The sequence below is a fragment of the Gadus macrocephalus genome, chromosome 17 (genome assembly GCF_031168955.1).
Source record: "Gadus macrocephalus chromosome 17, ASM3116895v1".
NCBI lineage: Eukaryota > Metazoa > Chordata > Actinopteri > Gadiformes > Gadidae > Gadus > Gadus macrocephalus.
In genome coordinates this window covers 8,587,452-8,605,567 of record NC_082398.1, presented here as the reverse complement: position 1 = coordinate 8,605,567, position 18,116 = coordinate 8,587,452, and the positions used below count along the sequence as shown (strand labels likewise).

General features: G+C 45.3%; 3 protein-coding genes across 18 annotated transcripts in view; all 3 read left to right on the top strand.

Moving 5' to 3' along the window:
• Window positions 1-104: 104 nt before the first annotated feature.
• zgc:77880 (zf-DHHC domain-containing protein) lies at window positions 105-8,496 on the top strand. 3 transcript variants are annotated; one of them, XM_060035944.1, is made up of 9 exons: window positions 105-710; window positions 1,268-1,356; window positions 1,489-1,559; window positions 1,693-1,805; window positions 2,072-2,133; window positions 2,268-2,394; window positions 2,724-2,796; window positions 2,910-3,069; window positions 4,475-8,496. In XM_060035944.1, exons 1-9 carry the CDS (start codon window positions 586-588, stop codon window positions 4,564-4,566), a joined length of 912 nt encoding a protein of 303 aa, XP_059891927.1. In that variant the 5' UTR covers window positions 105-585; the 3' UTR covers window positions 4,567-8,496. The 3 variants fall into 3 exon arrangements, with proteins under 3 accessions (XP_059891927.1, XP_059891926.1, XP_059891928.1); XM_060035943.1 differs by having other exon boundaries at window positions 1,678-1,805; XM_060035945.1 differs by having other exon boundaries at window positions 1,678-1,805; window positions 4,424-4,563.
• A 427-nt stretch (window positions 8,497-8,923) lies between these two features.
• On the top strand, window positions 8,924-13,618 carry LOC132445795 (type I phosphatidylinositol 4,5-bisphosphate 4-phosphatase-A-like). Its single transcript, XM_060035946.1, has 7 exons — window positions 8,924-9,159; window positions 9,859-10,049; window positions 10,763-10,869; window positions 10,976-11,087; window positions 11,518-11,570; window positions 11,654-11,744; window positions 12,311-13,618. The coding sequence occupies exons 1-7, from the start codon at window positions 9,072-9,074 to the stop codon at window positions 12,452-12,454; spliced, it is 786 nt and encodes a 261-aa protein (XP_059891929.1). The 5' UTR covers window positions 8,924-9,071; the 3' UTR covers window positions 12,455-13,618.
• A 720-nt stretch (window positions 13,619-14,338) lies between these two features.
• The window catches only part of znf638 (zinc finger protein 638), a 63,658-nt gene continuing 59,880 nt past the window's right edge, over window positions 14,339-18,116 (top strand). For 8 of the 14 annotated variants that reach the window (XM_060035922.1, XM_060035921.1, XM_060035919.1 and 5 more), the window contains exon 1: window positions 14,340-14,839. In XM_060035922.1, the coding sequence (XP_059891905.1) occupies window positions 14,661-14,839 (179 nt within the window). In that variant the 5' untranslated portion in view covers window positions 14,340-14,660. Of the gene's footprint in view, window positions 14,840-18,116 lie in introns of all 14 variants that reach the window. The other 6 variants (XM_060035918.1, XM_060035931.1, XM_060035930.1 and 3 more) reach the window with 1 other exon arrangement.

Here is an 18,116-nt window from a genome sequence, read left to right as displayed (position 1 = left end):
AGTTTTATTTTGTGTCGTCATTTACAAAAATGTCTTATGCAGATCAGAATATTATCCAGATGTAAAGATATTTTGTTAAGTGACAAGGAGAAGTAAAATTGTTATGTCATTAGACATGAACAAGATCAGCAACCATGTCTGTTATTTTCCTGATAATCATAATAACCAAATAATATACAAACTTAATGTTTAGTTAACAATGTCAGCCTAATCTAAATCGTTTGGAGCTGCAGTCTACCTTTCAAGAGGATATCGATTAGAGAATGTTCTGCAGAATTTCAGAATACTTTAACAACAAAGTATTTTAGTCAGAACCTGTCTAAATTGTACGAGGTAGGAATGATTGAAGTAAGGAAGAATACAAAATTACAGGACATTGCAGCGCTGCTGAACTCTGACGTCACCTGACGTCATCTGGCACATCACTGCTCTTCTCTCTGGCATCGCCTCGACCCTTTTTCAGGAACCGCTTCTCCTCTAGCGTCATCAGGGCCATCTGACCAGTAGTAGCTGCTCTACCACTCTCTCCCGCCCTATGCTTCCTGACGATACCCGGAAACGGGGGAAAGGGGGGGAGGCGAGAAGATGGCGTCGTTGCGCTTCAGGCGGGATCCCTGCGGCTTCATCTGCCTCCTTCTCACCTACTTCAGCGTGTTTTACGCCGACTACGTGGTGATCCAGTACGTGCTGATCCCGGCCTACTCTGAGAGGTCAGTGTTAAGGGTTAAAAGAGGTTTGAAGTCCCCCGTGTAGCCAATCCCAGGCATCCATTCATTCACCCCTCCTCGCCTTGTCTCCGCAGTTGCTAGTCATAATATTCGTATTTGATCATATTATTCCGATGATCATGTGTTGTGAGGAGTCAGGGTTTTTGTCTTGAGTCGTGACTCGTGTGGATGGGGTGATGGGGTGGTTCTGGTCAATGGGGGCAACCCGAGACACGGAAGCCTGGCTCTATTGGTTCCGCCGCCTTATTGTTTACAACCTGCTATCGGTTTTCGGCTACAGCCCCAGCCGACCGGAATTGCACGGTCGTTAAACCTTCAGTTGCACCATAATTATTACAATGTTATTGTTATTTATAGCCATGTGTCATGCAGGTGTTTTTGAGATATCGCATAACAATTCCGCTAACAGTACACATGAGTCGACAGCATGATCTGGTTGCCATGGGAGACTGTCAGTCAAAGCATCGCGTGAGTCATCACGTCATGTCGGTCAAGAGTTGTGCTGTTAAAGTGTCTCTCTTTTGTCCTGTGGTGGTCAGTGTGTGGTGTAGTCTACACGGAGTGGTGTTTAATATCATCCTACTGCTACTACTCGCCTGTCACGCCAAGGCGGTGTTCTCTGACCCGGGTTAGTACACAACGTGTGCGTTAGTGACCAAATGGATATTCCTTTATTTTTCTAAAACTATTTATATCAGATGTTTTATGCTGTGTGTGTGTGTGTGTGTGTGTGTGTGTGTGTGTGTGTGTGTGTGTATAGGCATGGTACCCCTACCAGAAACTGCTATAGATTTTTCCGATCTTCGCTCTCAATCCAGGATGAATGAAAGGGTGAGTCACTCTCTGGCTAACTTGAGACTTTATCACTGTACAACTCATTTCATCCGACATGTTGTCGATTTGGCATAAATAAAGTGTCCATGCTAACAGGGAGTGATGATGCTAACAGGTAGTGTGTCCCAAGGGGTGTGAAGGCTGGACAGCGTGCAGCAGGTGTGAGACCTACAGACCCCCTCGGGCGCACCACTGCAGGGTCTGCCAGCGCTGCGTCAGACGCATGGACCACCACTGTCCCTGGTAGGAGCTCACCCGCAGCTCCCCTTCGCCGCTCGTCTCTCCTCTCCATCGCTCCACCGCCGTCTCTCTTCTCCTCCTGCTCTCCATCTCCTCACCTCCATCTCCTGTGTGTGTGTGTGTGTGTGTGTGTGTGTGTGTGTGTGTGTGTGTGTGTGTGTGTGTGTGTGTGTGTGTGTGTGTGTGTGTGTGTGTGTGTGTGTGTGTGTGTGTGTGTGTGTGTGTGGACTAACTTTAATGATGGTAATAAATTGGCTATTTGTTCATAGGATTAATAATTGTGTGGGGGAGCTGAACCAGAAGTACTTTATCCAGTTTCTTTTCTACACCGGTGAGTTTGAATAACAACTGCTATTGCTGCTAACTATTCTAACCCTCTATTACTACTTTTATATTCCCTGCCTATGTCTGACAGCTAAACAGTAATAATTGGTGTGTCTCTCTCCTTCTCTCTGTCTCTCTCAGGCCTGGCCAGTCTGTACTCTATGGTGCTGGTGGTGTCTGCCTGGGTGTGGAGGATCCGCAGCGAGAGAGAAGGAGCTGCAGAAGGAGACGGAGAGGAGGAGGAAGCCCCCAGCAAACACCTCATAGTGTGAGGAGGGAGGGAGGGAGGGAGGGAGGGAGAGAGAGAAGGGGGGAGAGAGGGATGGTGAGGGAGGCATCGATGGAGGGGTTAATAGAGGGATGGATGGATGGGTATAGGGAACAGAAAGTTTTGTTTATTTAGGAGCACTGCGTTGAATGAAGGGTTCTCTGTCTGATGCCTACAGCCTACGTCACAACAATAAATTGTTCTCTCTCTCTCTCTCTCTCTCTCTCTCTCTCTCTCTCTCTCTCTCTCTCTCTCTCTCTCTCTCTCTCTCTCTCTCTCTCTCTCTCTCTCTCTCTCTCTCTCTCTCTCTCTCTCTCTCTCTCTCTCAGGGCTCACTACATTATTCTGCTTGTTGAGTCGGTGCTCTTTGGCGTGTTTGTTATGGTCATCTTCTACGATCAGGTACACACACTAGACCGATCGTTACATGATGGTTATAAAGGTGCACGTGGGCTACGGTGGTAACGTAGAGAGACCCCTCACGCTCTCTTTTCGTCTCTCTGTCGCTCTACCAGCTGGTGTCCATCATAACAGACGAGACCCCTCTGGAGCAGATGAAGAACAGACTGATGAAGGACAGACCATCCTCATCCTCACAGCACCAGCCACACACTCACGCGCACACGCACACACGCAAGCCCAGGATCCCCCTGCTCCGAGAGGTCTTCGGAAGAGGTGTGTGTTTGTGTGTGTGTTGATATCAGTCCTATATCTTCTACGTCTGCAACTTTTCATAGAGCAAGATGCCCCCTCACAGCTTCCTGCTCCTTAATAACCTGTCTCTGTAGTGTCTAATCCCTACCTACTTACCTGTCTCTGTACTGTCTAACCCCTACCTACTAACCTGTCTCTACTGTCTAACCCCTACCTACTAACCTGTCTCTACTGTCTAACCCCTACCTACTAACCTGTCTCTACTGTCTAACCCCTACCTACTTACCTGTCTCTACTGTCTAACCCCTACCTACTTACCTGTCTCTACTGTCTAACCCCTACCTACTAACCTGTCTCTACTGTCTAACCCCTACCTACTAACCTGTCTCTACTGTCTAACCCCTACCTACTAACCTGTCTCTACTGTCTAACCCCTACCTACTTACCTGTCTCTACTGTCTAACCCCTACCTACTAACCTGTCTCTACTGTCTAACCCCTACCTACTAACCTGTCTCTACTGTCTAACCCCTACCTACTAACCTGTCTCTACTGTCTAACCCCTACCTACTTACCTGTCTCTGGACTGTCTAACCCCTACCTACTAACCTGTCTCTGTACTGTCTAACCCCTACCTACTAACCTGTCTCTACTGTCTAACCCCTACCTACTAACCTGTCTCTACTGTCTAACCCCTACCTACTAACCTGTCTCTGTACTGTCTAACCCCTACCTACTAACCTGTCTCTGTACTGTCTAACCCCTACCTACTAACCTGTCTCTACTGTCTAACCCCTACCTACTAACCTGTCTCTACTGTCTAACCCCTACCTACTTACCTGTCTCTACTGTCTAACCCCTACCTACTAACCTGTCTCTACTGTCTAACCCCTACCTACTAACCTGTCTCTACTGTCTAACCCCTACCTACTAACCTGTCTCTACTGTCTAACCCCTACCTACTTACCTGTCTCTGGACTGTCTAACCCCTACCTACTAACCTGTCTCTGTACTGTCTAACCCCTACCTACTAACCTGTCTCTACTGTCTAACCCCTACCTACTAACCTGTCTCTACTGTCTAACCCCTACCTACTAACCTGTCTCTGTACTGTCTAACCCCTACCTACTAACCTGTCTCTGTACTGTCTAACCCCTACCTACTAACCTGTCTCTACTGTCTAACCCCTACCTACTAACCTGTCTCTGTACTGTCTAACCCCTACCTACTAACCTGTCTCGACTGTCAACCTGCTCCTTTCATGAACTGTCTCTGTACTGTCTAACCCCTTCATGCTCCTTAATGATCTGTAATGGTCCTGTCTAACTCCTACCTGCTTGTTAAATGATCTGTCCCTACTGTCAAACCCCTACCAGCTCCTTAATGTCTCTGTCTGTCTGTCTGTCTGTCTCGCTCTCTCTTTCCAGGCTCCATGCTCCTCTGGCTCCTCCCCCTCCACTCCACCCCCCCTTCGGCCGGAGGGATAAGCTACTCCGCCCTGCCCGACTATGACGTCTGACCTCTGACCTCGGGGAGAGAGACTGTATGGGTGATGGAGAGAGGCGGCCCAGGTAGTCTGAGTGAGGGGAGTACGAGAGGAGATTTATTCTCCCAGACCAGCTTGACCTTTAACCTTAAAGGAGCGTCCGAAAAAGGGGAGAGAGAGTGACGGCGAGATTGTGTGTGTGTGTGTGAGTGAGTTTAATGAAGTGTAATACATTTTTGAATCCCAGGATTTTTACCACAATTACACTTGGGAGGGCAGACCAATCAATTACTGTTTGGGGAAGGGGTCCCAACAATGTGGCCCACGGTCGGCCCCCGATCGCCCCCCGCCCACAGGTTGAGGGCCGCTATGGTCCTTTACCAAAAGTCTTAATGAGTTGGATGGTATCTCACTGAAATCATACCCAATGTATTATTTATTGGTTCACATTCATGGATGGTTCTTTAATATTTTTTTACGTAATTATTTATTTACTTAAAGGTTGGGTATGGGATTTGCGAAACGCCAGCAGATTTTGAAAATACACAACTCAAATGGTCCTACCCCCTCTCCTTCAACGCTGACTCTGACTCCACCCATTCCAAGTACCTGGACGCGCAATCACGCACGAGCGCGAACATAGATGCGCGAGAGCGAGCCAGGCTAGCGTAGGTTTTCGTTGAACAGCATGGCAACATTAAAAAAACAACATGGGGATGGTGGCGTCTTATCTGCCATGGAAATTGTCTTCTACTGCTAGGTCCAAATGTGGATTAACTAGTTCCAGTAGCTACCGCAGGATAACAACAAACAGGAGCTTGCTCTGGGTCACGAGTACTGCACGAAGGGGTCGCGCGCGGGGGAGGGAGAGTGCAGTACGACCGTTTGATTGACGTACTTACTGTCCAATGCAACTCGGTGGCTCTGGAAATCATTGGCTGGAGTTTTTCGAGCCCTGCCTTCCACAGATGATTGACTTGTTTAATTTTCATGTCAGTACTTCTAACTCAGTGGCTGTAAGTGGGTTATGATAAGGATTTCAAGTAATTCTGCAAAAATGGCCAAAAAAGCGAATTCCATACCCAACCTTTAAGTTTCCTCTATGTTATTTATTCATTTTAATGCACCCCTAATCAATGAAACTATCTTTATACAAAGAGATAAACAATATTTATTTATGTATTATAATTTGTAAATATTACTTTATTTTAAATGCATATCAAGATGAGGGGAACTTTCAGTCGAAGAACAAAGTTTGGCAAATGAATGATGGTTGTTGGTATTTACATAATCAGACCGGATCTTATGCATTTTTACCAGCAGAAAAAGAAGGGAGTAGAACTGAACAACTGCATTCAAGCATAACATATTTAATGTCATAAATGTCCACTTGTGACAATTCAAACTGTTTACCTGACTAACCAAATAATCATCATGTCACTCGTCACGTCGTTCGTTAAATTATTTGTTACATAATTTGTTACATCGCTAGTTCAGATATTTGTGACAACATCATGGGATCAGGCAGGTAGTAATAGTTAATCTCCCTCCAGTATGCCAGTGTTAATGAGATAATTCCTGCTTTCTGCAGATGCATCATACAGTGTTCCACAATATATCACCAAACTATAACCAAAATCCCAGATTAAATTCAACTATAGATATTTCTAATTCCTATTATGCAGAGGGTATTGGTTCTTGTCACATGGTTCTATCTGTTCTGTTATAATGATTAGTTTCTATGGTATGAAGGGAGTTGACCATGTTCTTTAATATGCATGGGAGGGAGTTGACTATTGCTTACTATGGATGAGAGATTATCAACTTTGTGGTTATCTATGGTATGGGAGGGATTTAACTGTTTACTATGGTAACAGAGAGTTGGTTGTTGTTTCCTATGGTATGGGAGGGAGTTTACTGTTTACTAGGTTATCAGAGAGGGTTGGCTGTTGTTTACTATGGTATGGGAGGGAGTTGACTGTTTACTAGGTTATCAGAGAGGGTTGGCTGTTGTTTCCTATGGTATGGGAGGGAGTTGACTGTTTACTAGGTTATCAGAGAGAGCTGGCTGTTGTTTACTCTGTTATGGGAGGGAGTCGGCAGTGGTTTACTACAGTTTGGGTAGAACTTTCCCCGTCAAAAGGTGCTCGGTTTCTATCCCTCATGTCCTCAGCCTACTTCCGTAGACTGAAGATGACTTCTACAAGCTCCTCAATTACATGTTTATTAATGCAATGTAAGTCCCTTGGGGTAAAAGTGTCTACTAAATGGTAAACAGTACGGTGGAGTGTACACTCTGGATTTAAGTTGAAATTCACCTCAACCCACGCACTACATAGGCCATATTTCAAACTGTACTGAAACAACCGCAGCAGAATAAGCTCAAGCTTACGATCACTGGGACAACATGGAGGTACCACTTTGTTTCAGGGAACAAAGACACAAATGGTACATTCCAACCATGCAGCCTCTGCACAAAGAAAATGGGGTTTGAACAGAATACTGGAACAGTATTGGGATGGGATTGGAAGAAAAGGCGCTAAAGTAACTGATTTCTCTCATCCTAACAGGATTGTAAACAGTTTTCTTGATGTGATTGCTCTGGGTTTGACTTGTTCTTACTGTAAATAGTTATTCATGTATTTTATATTGAAACGTGTGCAATATTGTTGAAGGAAAAGTTACTGAGTTTGACTTTGTCTGTTTATGGACATAAAAAACTGTTGTGTATGAAATATGTTTTTGTGGATGTTTGTTGAAATGCCTTTTTTTCCAGGTGCGGTAGTCCTAATTTGCCTAAACATTTTGGTTCCTAAGACCGGCCCAGACAACATTCTATTTAAATAGAATTCCTGATCAGATTTGTCTATTTTAGAAATCCTCAACCTCAGGGTTTTACAAAGATAAACAGAAAAAACGTAGAAAAAAACATGATTGTTCAAGGGGTCAGGGGTTTTCTTGTCTGATTTCCTAGACCAATGCAGTAGTAGTACTTTCAAATGTTAAAAAAACAACAACGGGTGCGCTAGTTTTGCCAACCGGGATGGGCCAGCACTGCGTTTGCATGTTTTGCTATGTTGGTCCGTCGTGCCGGTAATACCGGCACACCCCATTGTCGATTACCATGACAGCGGGAAGGAATGTGCGTGAGTATCTTGCTCAACAGTAGACCGTGGACAGTATTGGGGGCTTCAGCGCGCGCTCACTTGATCGATCTGACGTGGGAGCAAAACGTCATCGGTGTCTCCCTGTCGTTGGGTCTCCGTTTCTGCTCAAATTGATGCAATCAATAGTGGTGAATGACTGACATGGCTGGTTGCTAGTACCGAGGATGAATACTTCACAGAGATAACTGTGGGGGGAGGGGATACACCCAGCTCTGTCTGTTTGATTGGCTGTTCAGATTGCTGTCGTTGTATGGTTGTGTGAAACTAGTGAGTGACTATATGCACCGTCTCCCCCTTGGTGGCCCGACAGTGAAGGGGGGGGGGGGGGGGGGGGGGGAGGTTTTACCGTTTTGCAGATGTGGAACATTTCTGAGTTTAGAAAGTAAAAGACCTCATAGGTTCCCTGTGCTACAACAATTGATGGAGCTTTTGTGATTCTGTGTGTTTATGATTAATTCAATAATAAGTGGCTGTAGCATTGGGGTCGACACCCCAAAGACACAGGAGAACTTTTACTTTAAAAGCAGGATGTTGCTATTCTGGAGGGCTGTAAGATCACTAGCTTCATAATCATCTGGTATTGTGCTTTAAGAGTATGTGGTTGCTCTATCAACAAAACAATTTCATATTTTCTACAATATCAGGCCTCAAAATTATGTTTTTGAGCCATCTGACGTTTGGGTTGTGTTTTTGAACCTGTGTACTATTATTATTATTGTTACTATTGTTATTATGATTATTACTGAAATGCTGCTCTCTGCTTCTTGCAACTGGAAGTAAAATGTCTTGCAAACAATTTTGTTCAGTGCCTTTTATGTGTGTTGAAATAGCAGGTTTTAACTTGAATATGTGTACATGTCATGTCATTTGACGTGAGTATGTTGGAGACTTTAAGGGAAATACTGTATTGATGACCAATATGCATAAAGAAGTGGTATTTATCACTTCTCGCAACATGTCAGGGGAATGTATTGCTTATTTTATGGCACATTAGTGCTTGGTCTCTAAAAATGTCAGTTCAGCAAACTCATTATATATGATATTTTATTTTATTTTATTTAGTTTAGAGTCCAGAGAACAGCGCCCCAAACTTGTCCCGCTTCGCCCGCCCCCACCGCTGATGCGGTTGATTGGCTGAGCCCACAGTCAGTCGATAGCACAGTGACGCAACACGTCCATGTGACTCAAACACGGTCATGTGATTTTTGTTTTTGTTTGCTGCTTTCACTTCCGTCTTCGTTCTGAGAGAGTCACGTGAACGCCAGAGAGAAGACCATTAGCCCATGTTGTCATATATCCTCCTCCACCGATTTTGCCTTCAAACCGGGTTTGGGAAGCAAAGACAGTGCCTAGTCTGAGCTGTCGGATACCATGGCGGACGGGGAGAGGTCGCCACTGCTGTCTGATCCACAAGATAGTCCGAGCTCTTCCTATAGCTCTCGCCGAGCCAAACCACACAGTAAGTGTCTGGTCTTCACTAGAACATAGAATAACTGCAATAACAAGATGGGAACGAGAGGCAGGCGTGAAGTGCGATCCGTCTCTTCAATACTGGGATTATGTGTTTTGTACACTGAGAAGTACTCGAAGTAGTTCTGAGTACTGAACGAGTATGTAATACAGGTATTTGGCTGCATGATGATACAGTATCTCTGTAACCTCCATATATAACTGTCTTATGTAGGAGGTTCATAACTATATATCATATCTATATTGTCGTTAAGTGCAAAGTAAAGGGATTCTAAAAGGGGATGGTTTCAACAGATGTTGAGGTCATGAGTGTCGGTGTTTTCTTCTTTCACTTCCTACTGCTACTTTCAGTTTGTGTCAGATGTTTTTTCTTGGAGTGCATCCAGGGGTTAACATAGATTTTATAACACACTTCAATGGCTCGTGAGGGTCAATGGGGATAAATCTGTTATTACAGTTATCAACGTTTATTCACACACGAGTCAGCTGGTTTATCCCCATCATTTACAGCAGATTCCTCAGCCAATACCACAGGACACTACTACGTATTCACTTAAATTGCTTGGTATTAACAATAAATCAATATTGATAACAGTTTTTGTTCCCTACGCAGTTGCTTTAAAATACATACTCTCTCTCCCCCTCCTTCCCTTACCTCACTCTCTCCTATTCTCTCCTCCCCCCTCAGACTTTGAGTCTCCCTTCCCCAGCTCCAGGGCTGACATGATGGAGCCGCCTCCCCCCTACTCCCTCCCGGGAGTCAGCCCCGACGAAGGGGCCTCCGTGGGGGTGAGCTGCCGGGTGTGCCAGAGCTCCATCTCGGTGGAGGGGAAGGGGCACCAGCACGTGGTCAAGTGCAGCGTCTGCAACGAAGCCACGGTGAGTCTGGGGAACGCCACGCATCACTTCATCCTCCCTTCAACCACGGAATGAAAGACGGACACCGACTGTAGATTCAGTTCTTCATAGGAGGAGGAGGAGAAGGGAGGGGGGGGGGGGGGTGCACACAACTCTGCTCTCCTCTTAGATGTTCTGGGTCCAATCCCCCTAATGTCCATAGTCTAGCTGTTGGCATCCTTGAGCAAGATGCCCTCTAAACCCTGCCGGATCCTGAATGAACTGTTTGATTCATCTCATTGGAGCCTACTTGTGGTGATGAGATGTTGAGCGAAAACCTATCCATTGTCAATAGGGCAGTGAGTACAGCAAAGATGTTCTGAAACTGCTTTTCTGTCAGATACCCCCTAAGGGGTCGATCCCGGGTGTGGTCAAGCGTTTGGTTTTGGACTTGACACAATAATAAAATGAATGCTCATTAGAGCTGTGCACTATTAGTTGGTTGTGATGCATCCATCGATCTTCAGTCACAAGGCAATGTTCAGATGAACTTTACAAATCATTCTTTATCTGGGGATAAAACTATACTGCCACCTTGTGGATTGATTACTGTAATTACAGGTGTGTGTGTGTGTGTGTGTGTGTGTGTGTGTGTGTGTGTGTGTGTGTGTGTGTGTGTGTGTGTGTGTGTGTGTGTGTGTGTGTGTGTGTGTGTGTGTGTGTGTGTGTGTGTGTGTGTGTGTTCCTGTGTGCAGCCCATAAAAAACGCTCCAGTCGGGAAGAAGTACGTGCGCTGTCCCTGTAACTGTCTGCTCATCTGCAAGGTCAATTCCCAGAGGATCGCCTGCCCACGACCCTACTGGTAACACACACTCTGCCCACACAGACACAGCACACAAGCACACCATGATGGAACAAAGCATGCGCTCAGGGACTGTGTTGGAGGCTGACCTGCTCCTGTTTCCTAGTAAACGTGTCATCAACCTGGGGCCGGTGCACCTGGCCCCGGGCAGCCCAGAGCCACGGAACCAGCCGGTCGGGATCAGGGTCCTCTGTGGACATTGTGCTAACCCCTTCCTGGTACACACACACACACACACACACACACACACACACACACACACACACACACACACACACACACACACACACGCCTGGTGCACACACTATTCCACACTTGTTAAATGGGATATATTACACCACCAGGTGTGAGTGTGATAAGCCATTTTGAAAATCGGCCTCTTCTGACTTCACAAGTGGGCGAGTCCCACTAGATGTGTGCTGGATAGATCAGTCTACCAGCCTACCCAGTGGACTGTAGCAAACGTTGCTCATCTATCCGTCCTACATCTAGGACGGGTGGACGAGCCCATCTGTGATGTCAGAAGAGGCCGATTTTCAAAACGGCTTGTAACGGCTAATCACCCTCACACCTGGTGGAATAATAGGTCACCTTTAATACCTTCAAGTTCATGCTCGCTCTCTCTGTCTCTGTGTGTCTCTCTCCCAGTGGACAGAGTTTTCTGACAGAACCCTCGCCAGGTGTCCACATTGCCACAAAGTGTAAGTCCGTCCACCTTGGTATGAGTATTGTGATTGTTTCCAGCTCCACTTTGCCTGACCCACTCCCTGCGTCCGCTTTGCAGCTCTTCTATTGGCCCTCGGTACCCCAGAAGGAGGAGCTCGCTGTGCTTCCTGCTCTGTTTGGTGCTGGCCGCCACGACTGCTGGACTCATGGTGTGTGTATTATATTTATATAGACATATTATTATTATATTATATGTAGGAGCCTAAATGCCTATTTTCTTTATTTAAGTTCATATTTTACGATGACGTTTGGATTTTCATAAGTGAAATAATATAATAGTTAATTGTGTTAATTTCGAATATATAGAATTTTATTTTGAAATTCCCTTGCATATTTTTGGTGTATGTGCACATTTAGTTACTTTATTTTGAAGTGTGAGAGGAACTTAATTGTGTTAACTACCGGTGACAGTCTGTCAGGATAACAAGCGTGGAGCCACACAGTCTTTTGACCTCTCTCGCTCTCTTCCTATCTCATACCTCTAATCATAACCTCATTGTGGAAAAGCATTTTTGTATTTTGTGTTTGACCAGTAAACCTTTTAAACTTCACCTATTGATCCTATATTATATGTATTTTCTTAATCTCTTTTCCCCTTTGTGTGTGTGTGTGTGTGTGTGTGTGTGTGTGTGTGTGTGTGTGTGTGTGTGTGTGTGTGTGTGTGTGTGTGTGTGTGTGTGTGTGTGTGTGTGTGTGTGTGTGTGTGTGTGTGCAGGCGGGGACGTGGACTGCAGCCCAGCATTCTAAAGGGATCTATGCGGCCTGGGTCCTGATGTTGGTGCTGGCTCTGTACTCCCTGGGGCGAACCCTTTACTGGAGATGTCTCCGGATCAGCCAACCACTGTCCAACGAAGTATAGAGAGAGAGAGAGAGAGAGGGAGAGAGAGGGAGAGAGCAGAAGAGGTTGAAGAAAGTGAGATTGATCAGTGGACAAACGTTTGAGATGAGTAATCTCAATATCTCGGAGATGGATGGATTTGGGAGGGATAGACACATCGATTAATAGATGGATGAATTGATTGATGGATGGTAAGGCTGATAGATCCATCAGTTGGAGGGATCCAACTGATGGATCTTTCTTCCAAATATCCTGAAAAACACTAGCCAACCACAGCCCTCTATGCGCCGGGGCACGGGCGCCGACCAGACACTTTTAAACCAATCACAGGGCCTTCAATGTTCTCATTTGGTTCATATATTGCAGCTTGCGCCAGTTTGAGCCTGTCCAAATGGATTTAAGTCTGCTCAAACCAGTTAGGCTTAGCTCTTGCCAGATTGAGTCCATTCCTAGATTGTGCCAGTATTGAGCCAATCAGAAGGAGCATATGCATTACTTAGTTTGGATCATGGGTCGGCTGCTCTAGTTGTATAACTCTATAACCCGAAGACGGACCCAAAGCATCCAAGCGTGTCTCGTCTTTACTTTGAGGCATCGCGGCACTAACAGATCCCCTCGCATTAGCACTTTGACCGTCTGTTTTTAACCCTGAGTTAGGACGCCATGCCCTGACTGGCTAACTGTGGAATCAGCTGTTGGCTCAGCTTTATTGTAAGGATCATTACCTCCTGATACGCCACATGATCAATAATATCATATACTAATTTATAATGGAATATACAGATCCTGGAGATAAATTGTATGGACCAATGGGAGACATAAGGGACTTATATTCACTGCCATTGCCAGTATATGTAAAATAAGACATTTTTCTCCTTTCATATGCCGGGTACACTGATCAGAAGTCCAACCACTTCCTGTCAGGCTTGAAAAATTCACGATTCTTGCTAGATTATCTGAGAGACTGACTTGCTAGTACTTCAATTTAATACATTTTTCAACTGAGAAAAAGTTACTCATGAAGGGACCTCACTATCCAACCCATAATACAGGATTTTAACGTATTCTTTATTACCTTGGGAATCAAAATATAACTTGGGCATTTATTTAGATGTTTTTACATTTGTCATTTGTCAGTGTCAATGAGCACTTTGTTTTGAAAATAAATCTAGTTCTTGGCGGAAATGTTGTCGTTGTATAACTGAAGACGCTGTGTAAACTAAACCCAAAACGTACGTAGGAACTGTACCTTTGTATGTGTTTTATTTTTTATTGAACACAAGGACGCGAGGACTCTGGTGCCCTCTAGCGGTGGTTTGTGTTGGTTCGCTATTAAACCTGTTGTACTGCGATGGTATTCTTTATGCTCGGCTTCGGTTGACTATGTACTTCTTATTTTGACACTAAACAGAGCTTTGACTAGCTTATTTGACTCTCACAATACTTTGTGTGTGTTTGGGTATACAACTGCTGAAGATTTCACTGAGCAGCTACGGTTTTTATAAGGCTTTCCTAAGTTTATAATAGCATTGAAACTTTAGGCTAGTAAACCAGAGAGAGTTAACTGTAAAACACCTCTCTACAAGTCTCTCTAGTGAGCTACCTCTCTGCCACCCTCTCTCCCTCGCTTAGTGCTTTACCTCTTTATGATTGTGTGTGATTAAAAATGTGGCCTGACAGAGCAAGAGATCAACGGACAGACAGCCAAACAGACTGACGGACAGATGGATGAATGGATGGATTGATTCAATCCTCGTTCCTGAGATAGAAGGAATTTCTTCTGTTTTTCCACAGCTGTTGCATTCCCCTTTCTCTCTCACCCTCTCGGCCGCCCGCCCGCCCGCCACCCCCCACCTCCCTTCTGACATGTGACCCCAGCGAGGGCTCCAACCCCAGCGGGACAGGGGGATATCTGAGTACTAGGGAGACGGCCCCGTGGACACTCGGTTCTGGAAGCGCTGGGACCTGGGAGCGCCGGTTCTTCTCCGGCCAGTGGAGAGCTGTGATCACCGTTTAGCTCGTGACCCTCGTATCGGGAAATACTGGCGCCCTTCTCCAGGAGACGGATCCTAAGGCTGTTCTGGAGGCTCCCTGCTGAGGTTCTGACCCACATCTAGAAGGTTCTGATGTTCTCTGACTGGTCTTCACCTGCAGCAGCGTCCGGCTTGGAGCCTTTTTTTTTTGGATGTACTGTATATGAATATATATACACGGGTTGTTTCGGACCATGATGGACAGGAAGGGGTCCGACATGAGCCCAGCAGGGGGCAGAGGGTCCAGGAGGTCCCGGTTCCATGACGGGGGGGTCCAGGGGGATTCAGGTATCTTACCTATCGGCAAGATCACCAGGCGGACCTCCGTGAAGCCCCCGTACCTCCAGCAAGCAGGCGTGGCGCACGCACGCCGGTGAGAGCGCGGTGACATTTTTTTTAATATATATATACGTATATAGGCCTACCTTCTTTCTCATTTCTAGTCAAGCTATAACCAAAAAAAAGTACCAAGTTTTGGTTAGGCTGGTCATCAGAGCCGGGAGGGGAGAAGCTAGGGTCATGACCTCTGTCTAGAGGGACAAGCAGCCTCTTATATCAGTTCTGTTTCTATGTTGCTGCTTCTTGTGTTGTCACAGAACACAGTTTGTTATCAGTGCCTACATTCTGTGTTCTTCTTCTGTTGCTGTTCCTTGTGTTTACAGTGTCACTGTTCTGTGTGTTCTACTTCTATGTTGCTGTTCCTCGTGTTTTCAGTGTCTACGTTCTGTGTTCTACTTCTGTAGCTGTTCTTTGTGTTTTCAGTGTCTCTGTTCCGTGTGTTCTACTTCTATGTTACTGTTCCTTGTGTTTTCAGTGTCTCTGTTCTGTGTTCTACTTCTATGTTTCTGTTCCTTGTGTTTTCAGTGTCTATATTCTGTGTGTTCTACTTCTGTGTTGCAGTTCCATGGTTTAGGACGGTGGTTGGCATGTGAGCAAATGGTGCTATAAACATTTACTGAAACGGCACATGCTATTTTCACACTCTGTCTGCCCTTATGCCTAAAAGAAGACCATCTTAAACTGTGTGTGTGTGTGTGTGTGTGTGTGTAAAAGTGTTTGAGATGGATAATTGCAAGTGCGAACAGGATATTTAGAGTGAAGCTCTAAGATAATTAAAAAACTTTAATTATATTAAGTTAATGGAGTAAGGAAAAGCCTTCCCAGTATCATGTGCTGTGTTAAACATGCAAGTGTTGACCTTGCGGCTGTAGGGAACTTTAGTCCTCGTAAACCTTTCTGGTGCTGACACGCAAATAAAAAATATTTATTAAAGTAAGCCCGCTAATTGGCCCCTGACTACGGCAACTGGATGCGGTCTGTGTGTGGATGGATGGGTGACCTTCAAGGCTTCCAACTTGTATTGATCCATTTCCAACTGATCCATATATATTGACGTTGACAACTGTCAACTGACGTTTTATGCTGCCTGTCTTGTCTCAACCACATTAACCTAGCTGCTAGCTTGTGTTTGGAACCAAGATGCAGCCAAGATGACCACTAGGTGGATAATGGCCAGAATGCCCCACTAAGGAGTTGGCAGCTGATGCTATATTAATGTTTAATAGCATGAATCAGCCTGCCCAGCAGCTACACAACATTACAGATTTATGAGTCGAGGTCTCTCTCTCTTTGCCTCTCCCCATGCGTCTCTCTCTCTCTCTCCCATCAGACCATAATGTGACAACGGAGTGCACTTGCTTTATATTACATGCATTTGATTTCTTTGTGCTTCATTGGTCTTCGATAAGGAAGTGTTCTGGTTGGAGAAAGGAGAGCGATCTGCTCTCCAATTGGCGGTTCTCTCCCCATTGTACGTTGTACTTCATCGCTGAAGTCCACAGATTCCTCCAAGTAAAGGTCTCTGTCTCGCTCTCTTTTTCACATCTTCTCTATCTCTATATCATAGTCTCTCTGCCGCAATCTCTCCGAGACTGAATGTCTCGGAGAGACAGTGTTGTCGTATCACTTCATATGGTGTTGGGTATTATTAGTGTGTGTTTCCGGGAGCGTGTGTGTGTGTGTGTGTGTGTGTGTGTGTGTGTGTGTGTGTGTGTGTGTGTGTGTGTGTGTGTGTGTGTGTGTGTGTGTGTGTGTGTGTGTGTGTGTGTGTGTGTGTGTGTGTGTGTGTGTGTGTGTGGATAGCCCTCTGCGTTACAGTGATGTAAATCCTAGTCAGCAGTAAGAGAAGCTGCAGTGTGATGAAATAACCTAAGATACACAGACACACTGACACGCACACGCCCACACGCACACATTCAGCCGACCCGCTTTGGTCTGGGGTTGAGTGTGACGTCGTGTTTCCTTTGGGGTCCTAGTGAGAAAATGATTAGGTGTATTTTGCATTTTTGCACAATACACTTCACAGGATGAATAGGTTTATAAAATGCAGATTGCCATTCACGCACGCACTATAGCACCGCAAACAATGTACTGCCACTCTGTACTTGATAGTAGTATAAATAAATAAGAAGTATCTTAATCTTCAATCAAGTGATATTTTGTGTTTGTACCGTGCCCTCTCTATGCTCGCTCGCTCGCTGGTGTGAAATGTCCATTTTCTTAGGAATTTTGTGATCTCCTCCGACATTACTACCACTTAGATGTTGGCACGGGTGTCAGAAGGTGGTAATTCCGGTAGCTTAAGAGCTGGTGATTGCACACACTGTCAAGCAGCTCTTGGTGTAATTTGTGTCTCTGTTTACCAGCAGACTGCTTGCCAGGCCTTTAACTGATCCCTTGAGGACACACACTAGCATGTCCTTGAACACGGACGATCCGTTTGGTTTATCAGATTCATTTAGCACGTTAGGACTTGGCCTAGACCCCAATCTCAATGGGGGCCCCAGACGTCTAGTGTTACAATCTACCCCGCAACCCTGCACTAAAGTCATATGCTCTTTTAACTTGAAGTCTCTTTTTAAAAGACCCTAACTATAAAACCCAACCTAGAATAACTAACTATACATCCTCTCAACTCAACCAACTCACTTGAGACAATAATAATGTACAATAGGTAGCTTTCTATCTATTTGAATCGACACTAACTTACTCTATCTCTATTTTCATCTACACTCACAGTCTCCTTTAGATTAGAGATTGCATTCCTCTCGTCTGCAATCAGACACTAAGCTTTCCCTGTCTTGGAACTGTCAAAGCGCCAATCACGTTCATCCTGCTAAAACAGCCCACAGAGATTGATGCCTTTTGACAGATGTCATCGCAGTGGCCGCTATCTGAAACCGTGAAATATTGCCCGCAGACGTGCCGATGAGGGCACAGCTGAGGCAATAAGGCAAGGAACCCCTGAGAAACCCCATACCCACGTCACATGACCAGCTGTCAATCACACAGGCTCTGCCCTACACCATGCTGGCCATTACGTCATCGGAGTTCGTTGAACATGGGACATTTAAAAGGTGCACATTCAGTGTCCAGTTCGAAAGTCATGTCGGGTCAGGTTTATTTTCTCAGAGGTCGAATTGCCCCACATCCCCCTCACTCTACATTCAAAGATTCAAAGGTTTTTATTTCTCACTTACTCATGCAGGATGTGCGGTGAAATGTTGGTGTGACATACTCTGCGTTTTGGTGCTTAAAATATAAATAAGATATCAATACACAAGAAAGATAAAGTATTGAGTTATTAAGTT